At 41.2% G+C, this 24,559-nt stretch overlaps 1 protein-coding gene across 1 annotated transcript in view; it reads left to right on the top strand.

Annotated features, from left to right (window-relative positions):
* Positions 1-24,559, top strand: part of LOC140467337 (C4b-binding protein alpha chain-like) — a 113,566-nt gene that overhangs the window by 51,714 nt on the left and 37,293 nt on the right. Inside the window, exon 4 of the mRNA XM_072563631.1 lies at positions 24,114-24,187. Coding sequence (XP_072419732.1) covers positions 24,114-24,187 — 74 coding nt within the window. The remainder of the gene's footprint in view (positions 1-24,113; positions 24,188-24,559) is intronic.

The raw sequence follows: 24,559 nt of genomic DNA, 5'->3' as shown, positions 1-24,559 counted from the left end.
CATCTAATGTGCTGGCTTACTATGATCTGGTCACAGCCAATGTACTATTTACATGGAAATAAAGGGTGACTTGGTGACGGGACACTGCCTCTGTGCAGTAGCAACTGGAGAGAACAGTACATGCCTGAAGAACATCGCTTGCAACAGTCATCTTTGAGTTTGGATATGCATTTCTGGCATCATGACTTTATTTGGGAAGCTTGACTCATTTCATTCTGCCATTGAAGACGGGGTCCATTATGTGAGCCTCTTACTACAATCAGTGGTAACTGCACCATTTGCTTCTCATAGGAGAGCAGACTTGAAGTTGTACTCTTAATCTGTAATAGTTCCCCAGTGTACGTTCTCAATCTGACTGAGATCTTAGACAAACTTAAGGGTTGGACCTTAAATCAGGGTGAGAGTTGGTGCTGACATGCAAGGCCTCTATGTACCAGGGAGTGTTTGCTCACCAGTGGACCAATGGAGAGGAATGCCTGATAACATATGCTTCCCAGATTTTGGCTGATGCCAAGCTTGAATATGCCCAGAGAGGGAAGGAAGGTTAGGCAGTCATCTTTGGTGTGAGAAAGTTCCAACAGTACCTTTACAGATTGAACTTGTCATTGTAATAGACAACAAGCTCCTGCTAGTGCTATGTAAAGAAGACAAGGCGGTGCCACCCATAGTTCTGGTTAAATTCAGACATTGAGTTCCTATTCTCAGTGCGTACAAATACAAGTTGGAACCTCATCTAGATGGCTAATATGGATGCTTTGAACTGTTTTCCACAGCAGATACTCCACCGGTTGTGCTTCCCCTGGAAAAGTCTGTTCCGGTTTTAAACTTTCTGGACACCCTTCTGGTCACTGCTGACAATATACAACTGTGGACACAAGACATCCTGCCCTGGCAAAACTAAACCAGCTCGTAATGGGATAATCCAGGGGTCTCCAAAATGGAGATATTGATAAGAAGTGTCTGGTGCCAGGATTGGATACTGACATAGCTGCACTGGTGGGTGTTGCCCAGAGTATCAACAAGGACAAATAAATGCCACCACCCATACCCTCATTCATGGGAATGGCCAGGTAAACCCTGGATTTGGTTACATGTTGACTATGCCAGTCCTTCCTTGGGCTGGCATGTCAACTATGAGCCCTTTCAGCGGCTCAATGTTCTGGGTCATTGTGGTTGGATGTGCATAAAGAGTTAGAACATAGAACACAGAAAAGTACAGCACAGAACAGGCCCTTTGGCCCAAGATGTTGTGCCGAGATTTAATCCTGATGTCAAATATAGTAACTTAACCTATGCACCCCTCAACTCATTGCTATCTATATGCATGTCCAGCAGTCACTTAAATGTCCCCAATGACTCTGTTTCTACCACCACAGCTGGCAACGCATTCCATGCATTCACAACTCTCTGCATAAATGACCTACCTCTGACGTCTCCTCTATACCTTTCCCCTAATATCTTAAAATTATGACCCCTCGTACCCATCAATCCTGCCCTCTGGCTATTGACTCTATCTATTCCTCTTGTTATTTTGTACACCTCGATCAGATCTCTCTTCCTCCTTCTCTCCAGAGAGAAAAGTCCGAGCTTATTCAACCTTTCTTCATAAGCCAGGTAGGATCCTGGTAAACCTTCTTTGCGCCCTCTCCAAAGTCTCTGTATCTTTCCTATAGTCGGGCAACCAGAACTGGACAGGATATTCCAAGTGTGGTCTCACCAGGGACTTGTAGAGCTGCAGCAAAACCTCGCGGCTCTTAAACTCAACCCCATGTTAATGAAAGCCAAAATAACATATGCTTTCTTAACAACCCTATCCATTTGGGTGGCAACTTTGAGGGATATATGTACTTGCACACCCAGATCCTTCTGTTCCTCCACACTGCCAAGAATCCTGTCTTTAATCCTATATTCAGCATTCGAGTTCGACCTTCCAAAATACATCACTTCGCATTTATCCAGGTTGAACTCCATCTGCCATTTCTCAGCCCAGCTCTGCATCCTGTCTATGTCACGCTGCAGCCTACAGTAGCCTTCTATACTATCGACGACACCTCCAACCTTTGTGTCATCTGCAAATTTACTAACCCACCCCTCAAACTCCTTATCCAAGTCATTTATAAAAACTACAAAGAGCAGAGGCCCAAAAACAGAGCCCTGCAGGACCCCACTCAACACTGACCTCCAGGCAGAATACTTCCCATCTACAACCACTCTCTGCTTTCTGTCAGCCAGCCAATTCTGAATCCAGATAGCCAAATCTCCCTGTACCCCATACTTCCTGACTTTATGAATGAGCCTACCATGGGGAACCTTATCAGATGCCTTGCTGAAGTTCATATACACCACATCCACTCCTCGACCGTCGTCGACCTGTCTTGACATCTCCTCAAAGAACTCAATAAGATTTGTGAGGCATGACCTGCCCCTCACAAAGCCATGCTGACTGCCTTTAATCACACTATGCTTTGCCAAATAGTCATAAATCCTATCCTTCAGAATTCTTTCTAAAACTTTGCTGACCACAGACCTAAGAGTGACTGGTCCGTAATTGCCAGGGATTTCCCTATTATCCTTCTTGAAAAGAGGAACAACATACATCTCCTTCCAATCCTCCGGTACAACTCCTGTGGAGAGTGAGGAAGCAAATATTCTTGCCAGTGGCTTAGCAACCTCTTTTCTCGCTTCCTGGAGCAGCCTAGGATAAATCTGGTCTGGCCCTGGAGACTTATCAGTCTTAATGTTTTCTAAAGTTTCTAGCACATCAATTTCATCAATCTTGATCTGGCCAAGACTGTATCCCAGCTCCTCTAAGTTTTCATTTACAAGTTCCCTTTCCTTGATGAAAACCGAAGCAAAAAAACTCATTTAGGGCTTCCCCTATCTGCTCAGATTCCATGCACAAGTTCCCTATGCTATCCCTGTTCGGCCCTCCCTTCTCCCTGATCATTCTCTTATTCCTCACGTGTCAGTAAAATGCCTTTAGGTTCTCCCTAATCCTTCTTGCCAAGCCTTTTCCGTGCCCCCTCCTGGCTCTTCTCAGTCCAATTCTGAGCTCCATTCTAGCTAGCCTGTAATCCTCCAAAGCTATGCTAGATTCTTGCTTCCTCCACCTGACGTAAGTTGCCTTCTTCCTTTTGATGAGAAGTTCCTCTGTTCTCGTCATTCAAGGTTCCTTAATCTTACCCCTTCTTACCTGTCTTAGAGGAACAAATTTGTGCATCACTTGCAACAACTGCTCCTTAAATAGTCTCCACATGTCATGCCCTTTTAGTGGAACAATTGCTCCCAGTTTGTACTTCCCAACTCCTGTCTGATAGTGTCATAATTTCCTTTTCCCCAATTAAATATCTTCCCTCAGTAACTGCTATCACTCTCCAAGGCTATGCTAAATGTGAGGCAGTTGTGATCTCTTTCACGAAAGTGCTCTCCCACCATGAGATCTGACACTTGTCCTGGCTCGTTGCAGAGCACCAAATCAAAAATGGCCTCTCCCCTCATCTGCATACTGAGTAAGGAAACCCTCCTGAACACATCTGACAAAAAAGGCTCCATCCAAACCATCTACATTTAGGAGGTTCCAGTCAATATTGGGAAAGTTGCAAACACCCATAACACCAACCCTGCTACTTTTGCATTTTTCCAGAATCTGCTCACGTATGAGATCTTCAATCTCTCTACTGCTATTAGGTGGTCTGTAGAAAACCCCCAATGTGGTGGCTGTTCCCTTGCTGTTCCTAACTTCCACCCATACTGACTCAGTAGACAAACCTTCCTCAATAACCTTTGTTTCTGTAGCTGTGATGCACTCTCTGATTAGCAACGCTACACCTCCTCCTCTTTTCCCACCCTCCCTGCTCTTTCTAAACGTTCTAAACCCTGGAACATCAAACAACCATTCCTGCCCCTGTGAAACCCATGTCTCTGGTATGGCCATAACATCGTAGCCCCAAGTACTGATCCATGCTCTAATTTGTCACTCTTCTGGAAGTCAAGGACAATGGGACATTTTTCACCACCAGGAAATTTGACTATTTCCTAAAGTCGAAAGGTATTTGACATGATCAGACACCTCCATCCCATCCATTGTCCAGTGGTCTGGTGGAAAGATTGGTCCAAACATTGAAGGCCAGCTTAGAGAACAGCTTCACCTGATACTAAGCTGTTTGGGTTCCTATTCAATTTTGAGACCTCCCCTCTCACAGATACAGAGATAACTCCAGCAGAGTGGGTGAACCAGATTAAACCTGATATTCCCAGACCTGGGGGCACAGTGGGGTGATGAGGGTGAAATGCCAGCAGGAATGCCAATATCAGCCACACGCTTCCTCTGAGCAAGAGAGACAGTTTACTTCAGTGGATGAAGTTTGGTACTGGAACCATTGTAATGGTCCTGCATGGCTACAAAATGAGGCCGATGCAAGATCCTGTGACATACAAAGTTCGGGTTGGTGAGGTGGTCCTGATGTGAATCACTGAAAGCTACTTCCTTACAAATGGACAGGAGCAAAACATGCCTGACCCTTCAGAACAGGCAGAAGACCTCTCAAAGACCATGGGTTCTCCTTCTTCATCTAGCATCAAGGAAACTTGAGTCTAAGGTGGATGCTGTCTTAATACTGTTACCACTGGAAGAAGAAAAAAAGAAAACTTTTGTGAGATGCTCCATTGTGATTGGAACAAGATGGGTCTCATTGACTATAAGATCCTTGATTGGGGGTTGATAACCTGGGCCAACCAGAGAGCCCTGGGTGACAGGTATGATCAAAGAATTCTGAGGTACTGACTCCAAGCTGGCTAATCACAGCTATTATGCACATGTAAATCAAGGGTGATTCGCTGACGGGATACTGGTCTCAGTACAGTTATTTCAGTAAAGAAGGTGCTTAATAAAAAGGATATTATTGTCTCTGCACAATGGAGAACCCAGGTACTCAGGAATTTAGGCTATCTATCTGAGAATTGATGCGTATTTGCACAAAAGCTTGCTTTGAACCTATGATCCCATTTTCACAAGGCACTTAAAGACATCAAGCAACCAAAGGTCCAAAAAGGACATTCTAAATTGGCTCACAGCTGGAGAAACCAGGCCCAACAGCCATTTGGCCAAACAAAATTAAACAGAAGCCAACAAGTTTCGGCTGCAGAGAACAGTGGAAACAAAGGTCAAACAAATGTTCAGAGAGATCCCTTTACAACTGGCCTGAATGCTGTTTATTGGAGGAGTATCGAGTAGACTTTCTGATACATTGCCCTCCAGCCAGTGCACTTTGCATGTCCCCAGCATGTCAACAGTGAAGGGTATTGGCGTGACCCAATTGGATGCTTTGAACCCCACTCATGATCCCATTGGCCAAATGTTATAGAACATTTTGGGAGGCCTGGGTGAGGGGATAAAACCACATTCAGAAGCCTCCAGATCATCGAAGACTCAAAGCAAGACTGCTGGTGGAAGAACACTTAGCAACCCAACAAGATCCAGGAGAAGAAATGCACTGAACTGTGAGACACACTTTCATGGAAGAGAGCCAGCCCTATTTTGGGGAAGAAGATTCCAACAGCCAGCACAAACAAATAGATTGTTGGGGGTAATATCCTTTCTCAGACAGATAGAGCTAGATAGAGAGTGAATGTGATGGGAATTTGAGAAATGCTGACATGATATTTTAAGAAATATTTTGTTAATAAAATTGAGATCAACTGCAATCTGAATTCTGTGTCCCTTGTCTGCCTCACCAACGAGAGCACTGGAATAAAGTATTTTAAATAATAAACTGGTTGAAGTGTCCACAGCATGGACCACATATTCTCCCAAATGAAAACAATAAAGTTAAAGTATCACATGTATCACAGATACCCATTTTAATAGATTGTATACAACCAGTAGTCGAACTACAACACAGATTGCAAAACTGGCCAGATATTGTGCACTCACAAGTGTCAGACTGAGACTGTGAGTAGAGGATAAAATAATTCATTGTTTGTTTTTAGGTTTATATCACACCAGAAATAAATTGATCTATATTTTCTTTGTGTTAGATCTTGAGTTGCAGTTATATTCACAAAGCGATCTTGTGCTTAGAAAGGTTGAAGACCACTGGGTTCGTGTGATTGATAGCAGAGAGATTAAATGGTTGATGTCATAATGACAGTTCTCAGTGAAAACATTAAGGAAGAGTAAAATGCTAGAGGGAGGGGTTCAGATGGAGTAAAACACAGGAGTTGGGTGAAAGTTTCTATTTGGGACAGAACTCTTGGTCAAAGAAATGAGCATGAAGGGACTGGTGATGGAAGTATGGCTCAATCTGATGGTCAGTTTCTGATTCATAAAGAGATAATTGATTCATAGAATTCCTTCAGTGCAGAAAGAGTTACTATTCAGCCCACCAAGTTTTCACTGACCCTCTGAACACCATCCTACCTATAACCAACTCCCCCCAAACTATCTCATAACCTTGCATTTACCATGGATAATCCACCTAGCCTGCACATCCCTGGAGACAATGGGAAAATTTAGCATGGCCGATTCACCTAACCTGCAAATCTTTGGTCAGTGGGAGGAAACCGGAACATTCAGAGGAAACCCATGCAGATACAACAAGAATATAGATGGTTGTACAGAATGGAGTTGAGTCCTTTGTTAAAGACAGCCTGGTCAATATCAGAGAGGAGAAAATCTGAAAGTATTGAAAATTCATAGCAAGGGGTGAGTTGCAAAAAAGGATGGGCTCAAAGGGAAGTAAAAGAGAAGAGATATTTGGAGCAGCATTAGTTGCCATAACATTGAAAAAAGAGATTTTGGATGAATTAAAGCATAAGAGAATTTCTGGTGTACCTTCCAATGTAGCACAAATGTCTTTGTGCATATCAATGAGTGTTCTTACATCGGCCTCCCTTTATCTGAGTCTCCTGAGAGCAAATGTGCAACTCTCCCTTGGGCAAGCTTTACCTGAACAATCCTTCTCTTTGCTTTCCCTGTAAGCTACTCGTGTCCAATGATTCATTATATGCAGATTCAAATTTATGCTATCCGCTAAAGCAACAGCTATGTCAAAGACTGAGTGGTGGCTGTGAAATCAAGTCATTGCCTTTTTTTTCATCAATCTGTTGTTCCTCTTAGATATCATGCTTCTATAGCATCACTTGTCAAGGTACCCGTTTGTTGGCATTGAAAAAGAGGAAATCACAAAGTAATTTTGTGGTTAGAGAGTTAGGGAATGCAAGAGTTGGATGCTTCTACTATCTGCAGTTTATAAACCAGAAGAATTTATGGAATATAGGGAAGTGGAAATTGAGATGGTTGAATATATAGGAACATCTGTGGTTCAATCCTGCCACAAGCATGACAGCATTCATGGCTGTTTCAATGATGGTCAGCACTGTAACCTCCATCGGGGTGTAGACATGGAACTACGCTGTCCCAAGCTGTTAGGTATTGCTGCCTGCAACGGATGCCACCTAGCGCCTTCAATAAAGATAGAAATATGACAGCAAATGTGGTAAAGTGTGGGACTTTCCTGTCTATTATATATACATTACAACAGAAACAACATTTCAATTCAGCTATCAGTGATGGAAAGTGTATGAAAGGTCCTATATAAAAATACAACCACATCACAAAAAGAAGCCATTCAACACTTTATGTCCAACTCACTCTTGTGCTTTTCATACACACCACTGCATTTGTTTTTCTTCAGATAATTACCTAAATCCCGTTTGAAAGTCACAATTGAATTTTCCTACCTCACATCCTCATTTCTTAATTTTATTACATTTGAATCTGTCTCCTTATTGTCACATTTTGTCACTGAAATCGAACTTGAACTTAAGTTTCCTGAATGAAAACTGCTTTCAATTTCCCTTTTACACTGTGGATTGTTGTCCTCTCTGTAGGTACCAGTTGGTTGGTAAGCCATATCGGCTTTGTACAGCTTTCGGTTGGGGTGGCCAGGTCCCAACATGTGACCGTAAGTTAGAATTCCATCTTTCTTAAGAGGCTGTAGGTTTTGTTTTGTATGATTTACCGGATACATCCTATCCAACTAATATAATTTTACAGAATATTCTTTTATTTAACTCATGGTAAACGAGGTTAGATTATTTTTCTTCCCTGCTTTGAAACTAAATGCTCATTAGCCATGTGGGTTAGGTACAGGAAACGCAGATACCATTAACATACAACTTTCCTATCTATCATGAAGGGCTGTGTGATCATGCCAGCAAAGTCTTTGAGAAATAAAGGAGAGCTGGGGCCAATCTCATGAGTACAAAGATCTATTGGTATTTCCTCATTTCTATTCCAGGCCTTGTCCACTGCCCTTCCTCCCACGGAAGTCACAAATGGCATCCAATATGACTGTTACCATATTTCTTGTGTTATTGTTCAGCAACGTGAACTGAGTGGCATGAATCTATCTGAAATTCTGATCCAGATTAATTTAACAGCTCAGACTTCATAGTGCAGTTATAAACAAGTAAATCCCTTTCTGTAACAAGTTTCTGTTGAAGTGTACATTGCAATGGTCATGAAGATTCCATTCTAATCAACAGCTTATTAGCATATCCAGTACTTAAAGTGACATAGCTCTTAATAGCTTTACACATCACCTTTTTTTCAAGATAAAATTACATTAACTAGAAAAAGAAATGAATATACATTAGGGTAGTTGCAAAACTAATTGAAACATGTTTAATTTAAGAATCTGAAAGTCTGCATAACAACAGTGGTTTGACATTCCTTCTAGATCTTACGATGGTATAACTTTTCAGAGATTTAGACTTCACAATTGGATGTTCTCAGCTTGAATGTGTATTCATGTCTTGCATTTTGTCATTGTATCGGTTGTTGAACTTATGATTCAAACATTTTTTTCATGTATATGTACAATTTGAGGTATGCAAGGTTTATTTAGTTTCTATTCTTCCTTAATGTCGTTCTTTTCAGTGTCATAACTTCATTGGATTTGGCTTATTGCACACTTGGGATATATCTGAGAGTAACTGTGTTCCCTATGTAGGATGTATGACACTGATCTTCTGTTCTACAAGCAGATAATATACTCTGTACCTACATGTTGATCAACCATCATCTTCATTCTCCCATGTTTTTCGAGAAGGTCCTCCTGTATCTCTGAGAACTTGGATAGATGATGGCTTAATAGTGTTATCTTCCAAACATGATCTCTACTTATGTTGGTAAGATCATGTCTAGGGGTATAGCTGCTCTTGCAACATAGAGGAAGGTAGCTGAACCAAATCAGCCTCTCACCTCTGTATTTGCTACACAGTAAAAGTAAAATCTTCAAAGACTCTCAAAATTGACCCCAGTAATTCCTAACCAGACTTTAGAATACAATAACTTTAGTTGAGCAAAATGAAACAAGAAAGAAATCTAGCTGGTATACGCAATAAACAGAAAAACATTTGTTTTCAGCCTAATCCACACATAATACAGACGTACAAACAAACACATATAAGAGATAAATAAGAGAAAATAATAAAACTGTCCAAATGACTTAAGTGGTTTTCACAATGCAGTGTTCAAACTGACTGATAGTTTCCCGGTTGATTTTCTGAAGCTGTTGACCAGGGTCAGTTCACTCAGAAAAAGACAATAATACTTATAACTTAATTTTCTATTCTCTGAGCTTCTAAGAGCCGCTCATGAGAAACTGTGACGTGGAGGTGCCAATGTTGGACTGCAGTGGCCAAGGTTAGAAGTCAGATGACACCAGGTTATAGTCCAATAGGTTTATTTGAAATCATAAGCTTTTGGAATGTTGCCCTTCGTCAGGTGAAATGATCATCTCCTCCACAAGGTCCCAGTTACCAAGCAACATCTGTCATCTGCTTGAGCATAGTATATTTTTCCAGAGTTTCTGGAACCATTTTCCAGATACTGACCTTGTTAACAGCCGACTTCTGCTAACTGTTTCAACCTCGTGCTCTTCCCTGGTGACAAAGCATCTGAAGAACCTTTTGATTGGGAACCAACCTGCAATTAACTTTCAGGACTGGTGTCACACATAAACTGAAGCTTGTTTGGTCTGTTCGCCTTTAACATAAGCTATTACCACAGTCCAAAAGTCATCTTTAGCAGACAATTTGCAGTTCACAGCTCCAAACTATTGTTGATAAACAAATTAAATAAAAATAATGAAAAATCAATGAGGGCTGTAGCATTGTTAGATGTAACAAAGCAGCCCAAACATTTTATATAAAGCCCTGCACTTTTTGATGTGTGATTTGACAGTGTGAACCATTTGTTTAGTCCTGAAACCATTGGATCTGGGATAATGTAGTGACATTGTCACATATGTTATGCCCCATTTTGACACATTTCCCTGAAAGTTCTATCAGTATACAGTGACTCATTACCAATATGATGTCTGAAGGTGAACCAAACAGATTGAATACTGCATTCATTTATCCGCCATGGGTGTGCTTGAAGTGTCCTTTGATTGACAATTGAACATTTGGAAAAGTTAATTAGCAAGCAGAACATCAACTCTGCTTGGTAAATAAATCTGTAGTATTTGTAGACAAAGGAGTCCTTTTAGTGTTGTAAAGATTCTTTGTGTTGCAGTGGTTGCTGGCTTGAGCTTATACATCCTCACTGTCTTCCCTATGTTGTTGTTGATCCCTTGTCATTAAACATTAGTCTGGGCCAGGCATCTTGTTCACTCTGTACCTGTATGTGATTGATAGAACTGTGACAATATAATCTGGCAAAGAGTTTCAGGTACAAACACTTGTTTTCCTTTACAAACTGTGGGCTGAATCTTACTTTTTTTTGGCAAATTGCAAGTTGCTTCAAGTGATGGAGTGATTCTTGCTGTAAGACCAAGCAAGTTTTCTGACTTTATTTTACCAAACTCTTGTATTGGGATGGGAATCTTGAACCTCGTCTAAGCGTTCTCCCTTCTCAAGGGATAGGGTGGTGCCAGAAGACACTCAGCTGGTTGAGGAGCCACACACCCTTGGAAGTCTCCATTCAGGAGACTGCAGAGATGACCAAGTCCTCCTATTCAAATCCAAGTCTGCCTGCCCACCTCCGACAATTGGAATTGTCAACCATGGAGCATCAAGTAGATTCTGGCATGAAGACCTTTGACATATCTGGCCCCTATCAGGCTCTGAATGAATGGCCAGTGTGACAGAATCAAGTGAGATTTTTCATGAGGTCATCCCAATGACGAGATCATCTCACAGACATCTGGTGTGCTTTTCCTGAACAGCAAGGTAAGAATCTTGCTTGGCAATGGTGAATTTCCAATTAACATTCATTATTGCTTGTTAACAGCTCAACTTGCTATAGGTTGCTTTTACTTCTTCTGGGAAGCAACAATATTAGGATCAGACTTGGTTTTACCCTTCATAGAGTAGTAACTCATGTCCACATCATTCTCCCACTGGGCATATAGTTTAAATTCTAAAGTTAATCAATCTCTGGCAATTTAAACTTGCTTTCTTTCAATTTCTGTAATGGCTACTAGGACTTATGCATCTTGTGTCTGAAATTCTATCTCTGACAGTCAGGCAGGAAGAATAGAAGCAGAACCTAATTTTATGCATTGGTTAGCTTTTATTTGCAGAGGTACAGATTGTGAACACCATATCCAAGCACAACAATAAAAGACTGTGTCTGCTCTTATTTACAGAAGTAGAAATGAATGACATTGTTTTCATTCACAATTTGGATGTGGATGCCATTAACTGGGCCAACATCTGTTACCAATTGCTGGTTGTTCTTGAAAAGATGGTGGTGTGCTACTATATTGAACGCTGTTGTTCATACAGTGTAGGTATAGCCATGATGCTGTTAATGGGGAAATTTCAGGATTTTGATCCAGCACTAGTAAAATATTTTCAAGTCAGGATGGTGAGTGGTTTGTATGGGGACTTGCAATTGGTGGTGTTCTCATGTATCTGCTGCCCATATCCTTTTAATGATAATGGAGGCAAGATTGGAAGTTGCTGTTTAAGGATCTTTGGTGAATTTCTGCTCTGCATCTTGTAGATGGTATACACAGCTGCTACTGAGCATCAGAGTCGAGAGAGTGGATGGTTATGGGTGTTGTGGAAATCAAGCAGGCTGTTTTATTCTGGATTGTGTCAAGCTTCTTGAGTGTTGACTCCACTCATCCAGGCAAGTGAGTATTCCATCTCACTCCTGACTTGTGCCTTGTATACAGGCTTTGGGGAGTCATAGTCCAGAGTGCATCATTGTAAAATATCTTCAGTATGAAGTCAGGACTTTGTCTCCACAAGAACTGTGCAGTGGTCACTCTTAGCAATACTCTCATCAACAGATGCATCTGTAGCATGTAAATTGATGAGGATGAGGTCAGATATGTCTTTCTTTATTGTTAGTTCCATCACTATCTGCTGCTGACCCATTCTAGCAGCTGAGTCCTTTCGGACTTGACCTGCATGATCAGAATCAGCTTAGCATAGAGGTGGGATCCTAGCATAGTTTCAGTAGAGAGATTTGCAAATTGAAGGCAAAATTAGTTGGTTAAGTGACAGACAGGAAATGGGGATAGAAGAATGGACAACAAAGAAGTCTGACAATAATGATGTGTATTTCAATACATGGAGTCTAATTAATAAAGCAGATGAGCTGTAATCAAAAATAGACACTCAGAAGTATTATGCCATGGTATTCCTTGCCCCTACAACCACCGTGTTTTTGTGCTGAGTATAGTTGAGTTTCTGGTCAATGGTAACCTCCATGATATTGATAATGGGGGATTCAGTGATGGAATCCACATTGAACGTTAAGACACAATGGTTAGATTGTCTCTTATTGGAGATGGACAGTACTTGGCATTTGTGTGGCATGAATTACTTGCCACTTTTCAGCCCAAATCTGGATATTGTCTCGGTCTTGCTTCATTGGACATATATGAATGTTGCTGAACATGCTGCAACCATCAGTGAACATCTATTTTTGTAGCTGAAGATGGTTGGCCCTAGATCACTAGCCTGAGGAACCTCTGTAGAGATGTCCTGGAGCTGAGATAACTGGTCTCATTCTATGTGTCAGCTATGACTCCAACCGGTGGAAGATTTTCACCCTGATTCCCATTGATTCCAGTTTTATTAGGGTTCTTTGATGCAGTCTTGATGTAAAAGGCAGTGACTCACTTTATCTCTAGAACTGAGATCTTTTGTCCATGTTTGAACCAAGGGTCATTGTGGTTCAGTGGTTAGCACTGCTGCCTCACAGCATCAGGAACCTGGATTGGATTCTACCCTTGGCTAGTGGTCAATGTGGAGTTTGAATGTTCTCCCTGTATTTGTGCAAGTTTCTTTAGGGTGCTCCAGTTTCCTCCCACAGACCAAAGATGTGCAGGTAAGGTGCATTCACCATGATAAATTGCACATCTTGTCCAGGGATGTGTAGGCTGGTGGTTTTACCATGGGAAATGTAAGGTTACAGGGATAGGGTGGGGTGTTGGTCTGGGTGGGATGCTCTTCAGAGGGTCAGTATGGACTCAATGGGTGGAAATGCTTGCTTCCATACTAGGGATTCTATGATTCTATGTAATGTGTTCAGGAGCTGAGTGACTATGGTAGAACCCAAACTGTGTGTTACTGAGCAGCTTATCACTGAGAAGGTGCTGCTTGACAACACTGCTGAAAACAAGCTATGGAGCACACCTTCAGACAGTATTGCCAGGGCCCATAGTCTTTGCAGTAACCAGTGGGTCCAACCATTTCTTGATATCAATAAAGGGAATCGAGTTGACTGAAGACTGGCATCCATGATGCTGTGAAGCTGGGAACCACTGGAGGAGCCTGAGATGGATTATGTGCTTGGCACTTCTGGTTGATGATTGTTGTGAATGCTTCAGCTTTATCTTTTGGACTTGTGTGCTGGGCTCCCCTCTCATTATGCATGGGGATATTTGTGGAACCTCCTTCTCCAGTCAGTTGTTTAATTGTCCACCATTCATGACTGGAGTGGGAGAACTGCAGAACTTAGTTCTGATCCATTAGTTGTGGGATTGTTTTCCTTGATCACTTGTTGCTTATCCTGTTTGGCACGCAAGTAGTCCTATTCTGTAGCTTTACCAACTTTTAGGTGTGCTCAATGTTGCTTCTGACATGCCCTCCTGTTCTCTTCATTGATCCTCTGGTTTGATGGTAGTGGTAGAATGGGAGATATTTCAGGCCATGAGGTTGCAAATTGTACTAGAGTACAATTTGCCTGCTCTTAATAGCCCATAGTGCATCATTGTAAAGTATCTTCAATATGAAGTCAGGACTTTGTCTCCACAGGGACTGTGTAGTGGTGACTCTTAGCAATACTCTCATCGACAGATGCATCTGTAGCATGTAAATTGATGAGGATGAGGTCAGATATGTTTTTCTTTGTTGTTAATTCCATCACTATCTGCTGCTGACCCATTCTAGCAACTGAATCCTTTCGGACTTGACCAGCATGATCAGAATCAGCTTAGCATAGAGGTGGGATCCTAGCATAGTTTCAGTAGAGAGATTTGCAAATTGAAGGCAAAATTAGTTGGTTAAGTGACAGACAGGAAATGGAGATAGAAGAATGGACAACAAAGAAGTCTGACAATAATAATGTGTATTTCAATACACGGAGTCTAATTAATAAAGCAGATGAGCTGTAATCAAAAATAGACACTCAGAAGTATTATGTCATACACAGATAAGAGGCAAATCTAAATGTGTACAGTAACAGCATCACAAACTTCATTTGCTAATGTGTGGAGAACTGTATGCTAAATAAGTCATTCTCGGTGTTCCCCAACCAGAAACCTTGGATGAACTGGGAAGTCAATTCCCAACTGAAGACCAGGCATGTAGCATTCAAGTCGAATGACCCAGACCTATGCAGAAATTCCAGGTATGATGTCTGCAAAGCTATCAGAAATGCCAAGAAACAGTACCAGACTAAGTTAAAGGTCCAAACCAACCGCCACCTGTGGCAAGGCCTAACAATATAATGGGATATAAAATGAAGCAGAGCAAGATCATGGACAAAGCTGTGGCCCTCTCAGATGCACTCAGTACTTTCTAAGCTCAGTTCGAGCAGTACGCCAGCAGTCTGGTGTCACCTCCCTAACAGCCTCGCATGCACAATTCCCTCTGTCACTGCTGAAGACATCAGACCGGTCTTCCTGGGAGTCAACCCAAGCAAAACGACGAGTCCGGACAGAGTCACCAGTAGTGCACTTAAATCCTGTTTGGACTGGCTAGCAGAGGTATTCACTGACATCTTCAACCTCTCACTCCTACAAGCCAAGGACCCCATCTGCTTCAAGAAGACCACCATCATCCCAGTACCTAAGAAAGCATATGTAACGTTGCCTTAATGACAAGCATCCATCTCCATAATCATGAAGTGCTTTGAGAGGCTGCTCATGGCCCACATCAACTTCAGTTTCCCAGCCTGCCTAGATCCCCTGCAATCTGCCTACTGATATAATTGATCCACAGTGATTGGCATTTCCCTAGCCCTGCACTCATCCCTGGACCATATGGACAACAAGGACATCTACATAAGACTCCTGCTCTTCGGCTACAGCTCCACCTTCAACGCCATTATTCTCTGCAGAATGATCTCAAAGCTTCAAGACCTAGATCTGAGTTCCACCCTCTGCAACTGGATCCTCAGCTTCCTGACCCATAGACTGCAATTAGTGAAGATAGACAACAGCACCTCCTCCTCGATAACACTCAACACTGGAGCCCCCCAAGGATGCCCCCTCAGTCACTTACTGTACTCCATGTACACCCACGACTCAGTTGCAAAATTCCAAATGAATGCTATCTCCAAGTTTGCGGATGACACACAGTGGTAGAATGGTTCTCAAACAATGATGAGGCAGAATACAGAAAGGAGTTAGAGGGCTTTGTGACATGGTGCAATAAGAACAACCTCTCTCTCAACATCAGCAAAACTAAATGATTGATTATTGCCTTCAAAAAGAAAGGAGGAGAACACGTTCCCATCTACATCAATGGAGCTGATGTTGAGGGGGTTGAGAGCATCAAGTTCCTAAGAGTTTGACGATAACTGACAACTTGTCCTGGACTTGCCATGTAGATGGTCAAAAAGGCAAGTAACGCCTCTTCTTCCTTTGTCTATAAGGTCCCTCACCAATTTCTACAGGTGCACCATTGAAAGCATACTGTTCATAATGGCCTGATATGGCAAATGCTCTGCCCAGAAAGAAATTACATAAGTTTGTGCACACAGTCCAGACCATCACAGAAGTCAGCCTCCTATTTATGAACTTCATTTTCATGGCTCATTGCCGTGGATAGGCCGCTAACATCCCACACCAGTAATGCTCTCCTACAACCTCTTCCATTAGGTGGAAAATACAGAAGCTTGAATGTTTGGACTAGCAGGTTCAAAAACGTCTTCTTCCATGCCATTAGATTAGATTAGGTAATATTACTTACAGTGTGGAAACAGGCCCTTCGGCCCAACAAGTCCACACCAACCCACCGAAGCGCAACCCACCCAGACCGATTCCCCTACATTTACCCCTTCACCTAACACTACGTGCAATTTTGCATGGCTAATTCACCTAACCTGCACATTTTTCGACTGTGGGAGAAAGCCGGAGCACCTGGAGGAAACCCACGCAGTACAAACTCCACGCAGTCAGTCACCTGAGGCAGGAATTGAACCCGGGTCTCTGACGCTGTGGGGCAGCAGTGCTAACCACTTGCCACCATGCCACCCCATTATTAGATGATGAATGGACTCTCCAACTTCAAATTATGCTGATCTTGTTAATTTTGATCTTCCCTAGCACATGCCCAGTGCGATATAACCTGTATGCCTCAGTCTTAGTTTTTTTTCACTCTGTGATCTGTGTGCCCTTGCTTACTATGATCTGCCTGTACTGCTCATAAACAAAGCTTTTCACTGTACTTAGGTACACATGATAATGAATCAAATCAAATTTTGATGGCTAGGCATGTCAGAGTACATAAAAGCCAAGCCCACATCAGTCAGCAGTTTTACCACTTACAGCTCCACAGAGATGCAGTAAGGTTTCACAGAACTTGTCATATCTACTTGAATGCAATAAAAACCAGGTCTGCCATAAAACCTACACCGATAATTATTGTACCTCTTTTGGGGAACCATTCCAAAAGGAGTTAGTGGACTATGTGGGATCCCTGTTCAAAAGAAAAGGGCCACGATTATATTTTTACCATCATCACCATTATTTTCCATTTTCTAGAACCTGCACCTCTAAGAACCATATCTACCAAAACAGTGGCAAGCTAATTTACCTATTCCTTCACCAAGCATTGTCTGCCCATTAAGATCTCATCTGACCAAGGCTCAAATTTCATGTCCAAAATATTCCAGAAATTGTTGGAAGCCTTCCTGCAGTCACAGGAGGCACTAGAATGATATCACAAAACTTAAAAACATTGGTCAGATTATACTGCTATGAATAATTGCATAACTTGGATTAAGGACTGGGACATCTTTTGGTTGCCATCAGACATTTATTGAATGAATTCACCAGTTTTATTCCATTTAAATTTGCTCATGAGCACCAAGTTTGAGAGTTTCTGAAACAACTCAAGGAGAAGTTTTTCAACTAGAAGGAGCAAGTCTCTATGTTAGACTATGAATCAGAGTTTTAAGAGTGGCTTTGTGAGCCTGCAAAGTGGCCTGAGAACACTTTAAAGTCACCAAACTGTGATGAAACTCAAAGTAAACAAACATGCCAGAGTTTGAACCTTATAGCTGGGAAGCAACTTGTTGGTGCTTTTTCAAACACCAGGTGAACTTGTAAAGTTCCAGTTTAGTGATTTGTATCGAGTGGCAAAGAAACTCAGGAAGTTACTCTTCTGATTGAGACCTAGACTGGGAACAAAAATGTCTGTGTAATGTCAACATGATAACTCAATACCACTACGTAAAAGGAAAATGGTTTGTCCTGTTGTCACTAAACTGGGAGCTGAGGATTGCAGCAAAAATGAATTGGAGGGAGACATGGGTGAGACCCATATTAAACAACCTACTATCCCATTAAGCAATAGAGAAATACTGGCAAACCTAGACTCCTTTTTCACCCACCTATTTGCAACAGCAAGCAAGACTTAGTGAGACTGCTCACTTTATTCAAGGGTTGGTGAAGAGACAAACCAGGCTGGACCATGTTAGCTCTGTATAATGTAGATGTTGTGGAGAACCCTCCCCATAAGGTTACATCCCTATTGGCTAGGTCCAGATAAGCTGGTGTAGATTTGGTAGGTGATGAACTAGATACTGGAACAGCAAATAATAGAGCCTAGTACCAGTAACTGGAACTCCCCAGTTGAGATCATGTTCAAGCTTGATGGATCAATAAGACTCTGGATTGGTGACCAAAATGCTGATGCAATGATCATAGCCAATTCCTACCCAATACACAGGCTGGAAGATTGAATAAATAAGTTTGGCAAAGCCACCTTTGTTACCAGTATAGGTTTGCCGTATATGCTTGTGTAGGTCGTGTTTTGAAGGCCTTTGTTTTGGACTGAAATTAGGGAGTTGACTTATAGACAAGGTGTTGTTTTCGAGGGGATGAATTTCATGCTTGGCATGAGTCAAAAAATGGACAAACAAGAGCCAGATCTTTGTATAAAATAATAAACAACAGAAGGAAAATGAATTATGGCCATTATTAAGTATTTATCCACAAAATAACTGTCTCCATTCTGCCTGCTACAGTAGAACAGTACTTTCATACTGTAGTCCAGTTACCAGTATAGTAAAGTGCATGAAGGTCAACACATATGTACAACACTTAATAGGTATAACAGCAGGTGGTTAGGCCGTCTACTTAATAGGTATAACAGCAGGTGGTTAGGCCGTCTACCAGGGATATTCCTACAACACACAATTCATGAAATAAAAACAACGGAGCAGTAAAAACAACAAAAACAAAAGTTTGATAGTATTTTATTTAAAAATACCACATTCAACTATGAATAATATATGATAAATACTTTATATCAAAAAAACTGATGTTCACAGCAAAAAACTCTTCTCACCATACATCACGAATATTATGGGATAGCTGTTTAAAACAAAAGTTACCGGTACATGCAAAAGTTCATTAGAATCCTTCAAATTCCCTGTCCTCCACAGTTGCACCACTTTATAATTCATTGCAGTCATATGGGTTAACCATATCATCGTATGGATCATCTTCATCTGAATTCTCAAGGGTCTCATCAATTGATTTGTCATCACTTTCATCTGACATAAATAGTCATCCTCCATACCATCTAAAGCATTACAAATTCCACATTTTTTGAAGGTTTTCACTATAATTTCAGTATCCATCTCCTTCCAGGACCCAACAATCCACTCACAAACAGTTGCTAGTAATGGAGCGCGCATGTTGCCAGCCTTTGTGAAGCATTTTGCCTCTTTTTGCACCCAAGTGTCCCATTTTTCCCTTACGAAGTCCATCAAAGGTTTATTGATGATAACATCTAGTGACTGCACCATTCGTAAGGCCTCCCGGAATCATTGCAATGTCAGTATTGTTAGCTCGAATTTCAGTGATAACACCTTTCACTCTGTATGATCATATCCCAAACTAGTAAGCTTTTTTCCTTTCTAAGTCCACCTGGTTGCATATTCCAGACCTCCATAATCCAAGTCTTGCAGCCACCTTCATCCATCCACCCTGTTTCATGGACAAGGCCAACAATGCCTTTCAGAAATTTCTGTTTGGGAAGTGTTTTCCGCATAAAAATCACCACAGGCTTTAACTTTGTTCCATCTGCCATGCAACCAAGTAGCACAGTAAATTGACTCCTTTCATGACCATAGTCTTAAGTAAAATTATTTTTGCTCCAGTCTTGTCCATAATTCTGTTCTCTGGCATATCAAAGTTCATTGGGATTTTGTCCATATTGCCAATGCATGAGAGGCTGTACCTATTTTTCTTTGGCTTCTGATTACAAAGCGATAGAACCCTATTAGCTTGTCATTAAGTTCTGCTGGTAAACATTGGGCAATCTTGGTTTTTAGTCTAAGCACTAAATCATATCTTTTTATAAACCTACTGCTCCATCTAGCACTGGCCTGGAAATCACTGAATCCACCAATTTTTGCTTCGATTTTGGTGCAAATTCTGACACATTGTTGACTCACAATGTTCCTGTTCTGACACCACTAAATTACCCAGTCAGCAATCTTTTCTTCTAGTTGCGGCCACTTAAAGAGTTATAGAGATGTACAGCATGGAAACAGACCCTTCGGTCCAACTCGACTATGCCAACCAGATATCCCAACCTAACCTAGTCCCATTTGCCTGTACTTGGCCCATATCCCTCTAAACCCTTCCTATTCATATTCCCATCCAGATGCCTTTTAAATGTTGCAATTGTATCTGCCTCCACCACTTCCCCTGGCAGCTCATTCCATATACGCACCACCCGCTGTGTGAAAAAGTTGCCCCTTAGGTTTCTTTTATATCTGTCCCCTCTCACCCTAAACATATGCCCTCTAGTTCTGGACTCACCCACCCCAAGGAAAAAACTTTGTTTATTTATCCTATTGTTCAGCTTTCCTCGGCTTGCATACTCCTGTTTTGGCATAGCTTTTAAATGTGTGGCTATTTTCCTCCAATCTCAGACAGGTTTTTCAGAAACACAGATCTCCTTTGCAGTGATGCTATTGCTGTTCTTCTCTGCAACTTCAATTACTGTTAGTTTAAACAGTGCTGTATACTTCTTTCTTTTGTGATGCCATTTTGTCAGAAAAAGTTGGGAGAGTTTTACCATAAGTTCAGAACACAACTGTTCGCAACACCCACTTCTAAGAAACTGAGGCATTAGCAGGAAGACAAAGTCGAAGGCTGCCATAAGGTACTGTAGATGCCAGTATTTGCATGCACAGGTCAAATATATGTATGTAAATGTTACATCGATAAATATATATAGTATATATACAGTGTACATATAGTTATCAACATTCAATTTAATTACTTGAAAATCATGTTGCGCAAATATATACATGCTGCGTGTAACATGTGATGACGCAGGTGTGGAATCAAAAACGAGTTTTTCAATCAAAAATGTGTATTTGAATCAAAACTGTGCAAATCATACCCTTAAGGCTGCATGTATGGTCAGGAAGAGATCCCTGAAAAGCTAGGGTCAACTTAGACATGAGGTATATGAAAAATATCAGATGTTTTGGCCAAAAACGAAGATCCTCTTATACACCAGGTTGACCTATACACGGGTATATATGGTACTCAGGGGATATTGGCAGTTTGCAGGGAGAAAGCGAGGACTGCCGATGCTGGAGATCAGAGTTGAAAGTGTGCTGCTGGAAAAGCACAGCAGGTCAGGCAGCATCCGAGGAGCAGGAGAATTGACGTTTCGTGCATAATCCCTTCACCAGGAAGGGATTCCTAATGAATGGCTTATGACTGAAACATTGAATCTCCTGCTCCTCATTGGAAGTTCGCAGGATTGCCATATGAAGGTTATCTCAAACTTTGAAATTCTACAAGAGTTATATCAGTTTCATGTCATAACATAAGGCTAATAGAACTAGATAGTGACAAACGTAGCTAATTGCATTGTACACCTATGCCACCTATGACTGTACAATAACATCTAGGAAACACGCTTACAGCAAATGAAAGACTTCTTTCTAAAAATACAGGCCCCACTTCTAATATAGATAGTGGTCAACTTTGCAAAACATGCGTTTGCTAAGGCTCAAGTGACCTATTTAATGCCCAGACTGCAAAGGTGGAAGAAGTTGCTTTCCCACAATAATTCTCACAAGTGGATCATTGGAAGTAATATCTTTCTCAGACGGATAGAGAGTGAAGGTTATGGGAATTTGAGAAATGCTAACATGATATTTTAAGAAATTGTTAATAAAATTGAGATCATCTGCAAATTGAATTCTGTGTCCCTTGTCTGCCTCACTGATGAGAGCACTAAAATAAAGTATTTTAAATAATAAATTGGTTGAAGTGTCCACTGCATGAACCACAATATTCTCCCAACTGAAAATAATAAAGTTACAGTATCACACATATCACAGACACTCATTTAATTGATTGTATGCAACTAGTAGTCAAGCTACAACACAGACTGCAAAAATTGGCTAATAAAATGCACTCACAGGTGTCAGACTGAAACCGTGACTAGAGGCTAAAGTAATTTACTTTGTTTTCAGTGAATTTTTAGTATGCTTTGTTTTTAGGTTTATATCACACCAGAAATAAGTTGATCTATATTTTCTTTGTGTTAGATCTTGGGTTGCAGTTAAATTCACAAAGTGATCTTGTGCTTAGAAAGGTTGGAGACCCCTGGGATAGCGTGATTGAATGAGCAGAGAGATTACATGGTTGATGTCATAGTGACAGTTCTCCATGAAAACGTTAAGAAAGAGTAAAATGCTAGAGGGAGGGATCACACAGGAGAGAGATGGAGTGAGAACACAGGAGTTGGGTGAAAGTTTCTATCTGGGACCGGTGATGGAAGAATGGCTCAATCTGATGTCCAGTTTCTGATTCATAAAGGGATCATTGATTTATTGAAACTCCAAAGTGCAGAAAGAGCACCATTCAGCCCATCGAGTTTGCACCAACCCTCTGAAAAGCAATCAAACTGCAACCGACTCCCCCCAAACTATCTCATAACCTTTCATTTACCATGGATAATCCACCTAGATTGCACATCCATGGACACAATGGGAAGGTTTAGCATGGCCAATTCACCTAACCTGCAAATCTTTGGTCAGTGGGAGGAAACCGGAACATCCAGAGGAAACCCATGCAGACACAACGAGAATATAGATGGCTGGACGGAATGCGGTTGAGTCCTTTGTTAAAGACAGACTGTTCAATATCAGAGAGAAAAACAAAATCAGAAAGTATTGCAAATTCATAGCAAGGGATGAGATGCAAAGAAGGATGGGACCAAAGAGAAGTGAAAGAGAAGAGATATTTGGAGCAGCATTAGTTGCCATAACATTGAAAAAAGAGATTTTGGATGAATTAAAGCATAAGAGAATTTCTGGTGTACCTTCCAATGTAGCACAAATGTCTTTGTGCATATCAATGAGTGTTCTTACATCAGCCTCCCTTTATCTGAGTCTCCTGAGAGCAAATGTGCAACTCTCCCTTGGGCAAGCTTTACCTGAGCAATCCTGCTTGCCTTCTCTGTAACCCACTGGTGTCCAATAATTCATTATATACAGATTCAAATTTATGCTATCCGCTAAAGTAATAGCTATGTCAAAGACTGAATGGTGGTTGTGAAATCAAGTCATTGCCTTTTTTTTCATCAATCTGTTGTTCCTCTTAGATATCATGCTTCTATAGCATCACTTGTCAAGGTGCCCGTTTGTTGGCATTGAAAAAGAGGAAATCACAAAGTAATTTTGTGGTTAGAGAGTTAGGGAATGCAAGAGTTGGATGCTTCTACTATCTGCAGTTTATAAACCAGAAGAATTTATGGAATATAGGGAAGTGGAAATTGAGATGGTTGAATATATAGGAACATCTGTGGTTCAATCCTGCCACAAGCATGACAGCATTCATGGCTGTTTCAATGATGGTCAGCACTGTAACCTCCATCGGGGTGTAGACATGGAACTACGCTGTCCCAAGCTGTTAGGAATTGCTGCCTGCAACGGATGCCACCTAGCGCCTTCAATAAAGATAGAAATATGACAGCAAATGTGGTAAAGTGTGGGACTTTCCTGTCTATTATATATACATTACAACAGAAACAACATTTCAATTTAGCTGTCAATGTTGGAAAATGTATGAAAGGTCCTATATAAAAATAAAACCACATCACAAAAGGAAGCCATTCAGCCCTTTATGTCCAACTCACTCTTGCACTTTTCACACACACCACTGCATTTTTCTCCAGCTGATTATCTGAATCCCATTTGAAAGCCACAGTTGAAACCTCCTCCCCCACACCCTCATTTCTTAATTTTTTTACTTTTGAATCTGTCTCCTTATTGTCACATTTTGCCACTTAAATTGAATTTCAAGCTTAAATTTCCTGAATGAAAATTGATTTCAATTTTCCTTTTACACTGTGGATTGTTGTCCTCTCTGTAGGTACCAGTTGGTTGGTAGGCCATATCGGCTTTGTAAAGCTTCCGGTTGGGATGGCCAGGTCCCAACGTGTGACCGTAAGTTAGAATTCCATCTTTCTTAAGAGGCTGAAGGTTTTGTTTTCTATGATTTACCAGCTCTATACTGTCTAACTGATATAATTTTACAGAATATTCTTTTACTTAACTCACATTAAATCAGGTTAGATGATCTTTCTTCCCTGCTTTGACATAGGGAAGATAGGGACTGGAAATGCAGCTACCATTAACATACAACTCTCCTATCTATCATGAAGGGCTGTGTGATCATAACGGAGGATGCTATAAGAGAAAAAGAGATCTGGGGCCAATCTCATGAATACAAGGATCTATTAGTATTTCATCATTTTTATTCCACTCCTTGTTTACTGCCCTTCCTCCCACGAAATTCACAAATAGCATCCAATATGA

This window comes from Chiloscyllium punctatum, chromosome 45 (assembly GCF_047496795.1).
Source record: "Chiloscyllium punctatum isolate Juve2018m chromosome 45, sChiPun1.3, whole genome shotgun sequence".
Classification (NCBI taxonomy): domain Eukaryota; kingdom Metazoa; phylum Chordata; class Chondrichthyes; order Orectolobiformes; family Hemiscylliidae; genus Chiloscyllium; species Chiloscyllium punctatum.
Note: the sequence above shows the minus strand (reverse complement) of the source record. Positions and strands in the feature narration are given on the sequence as shown.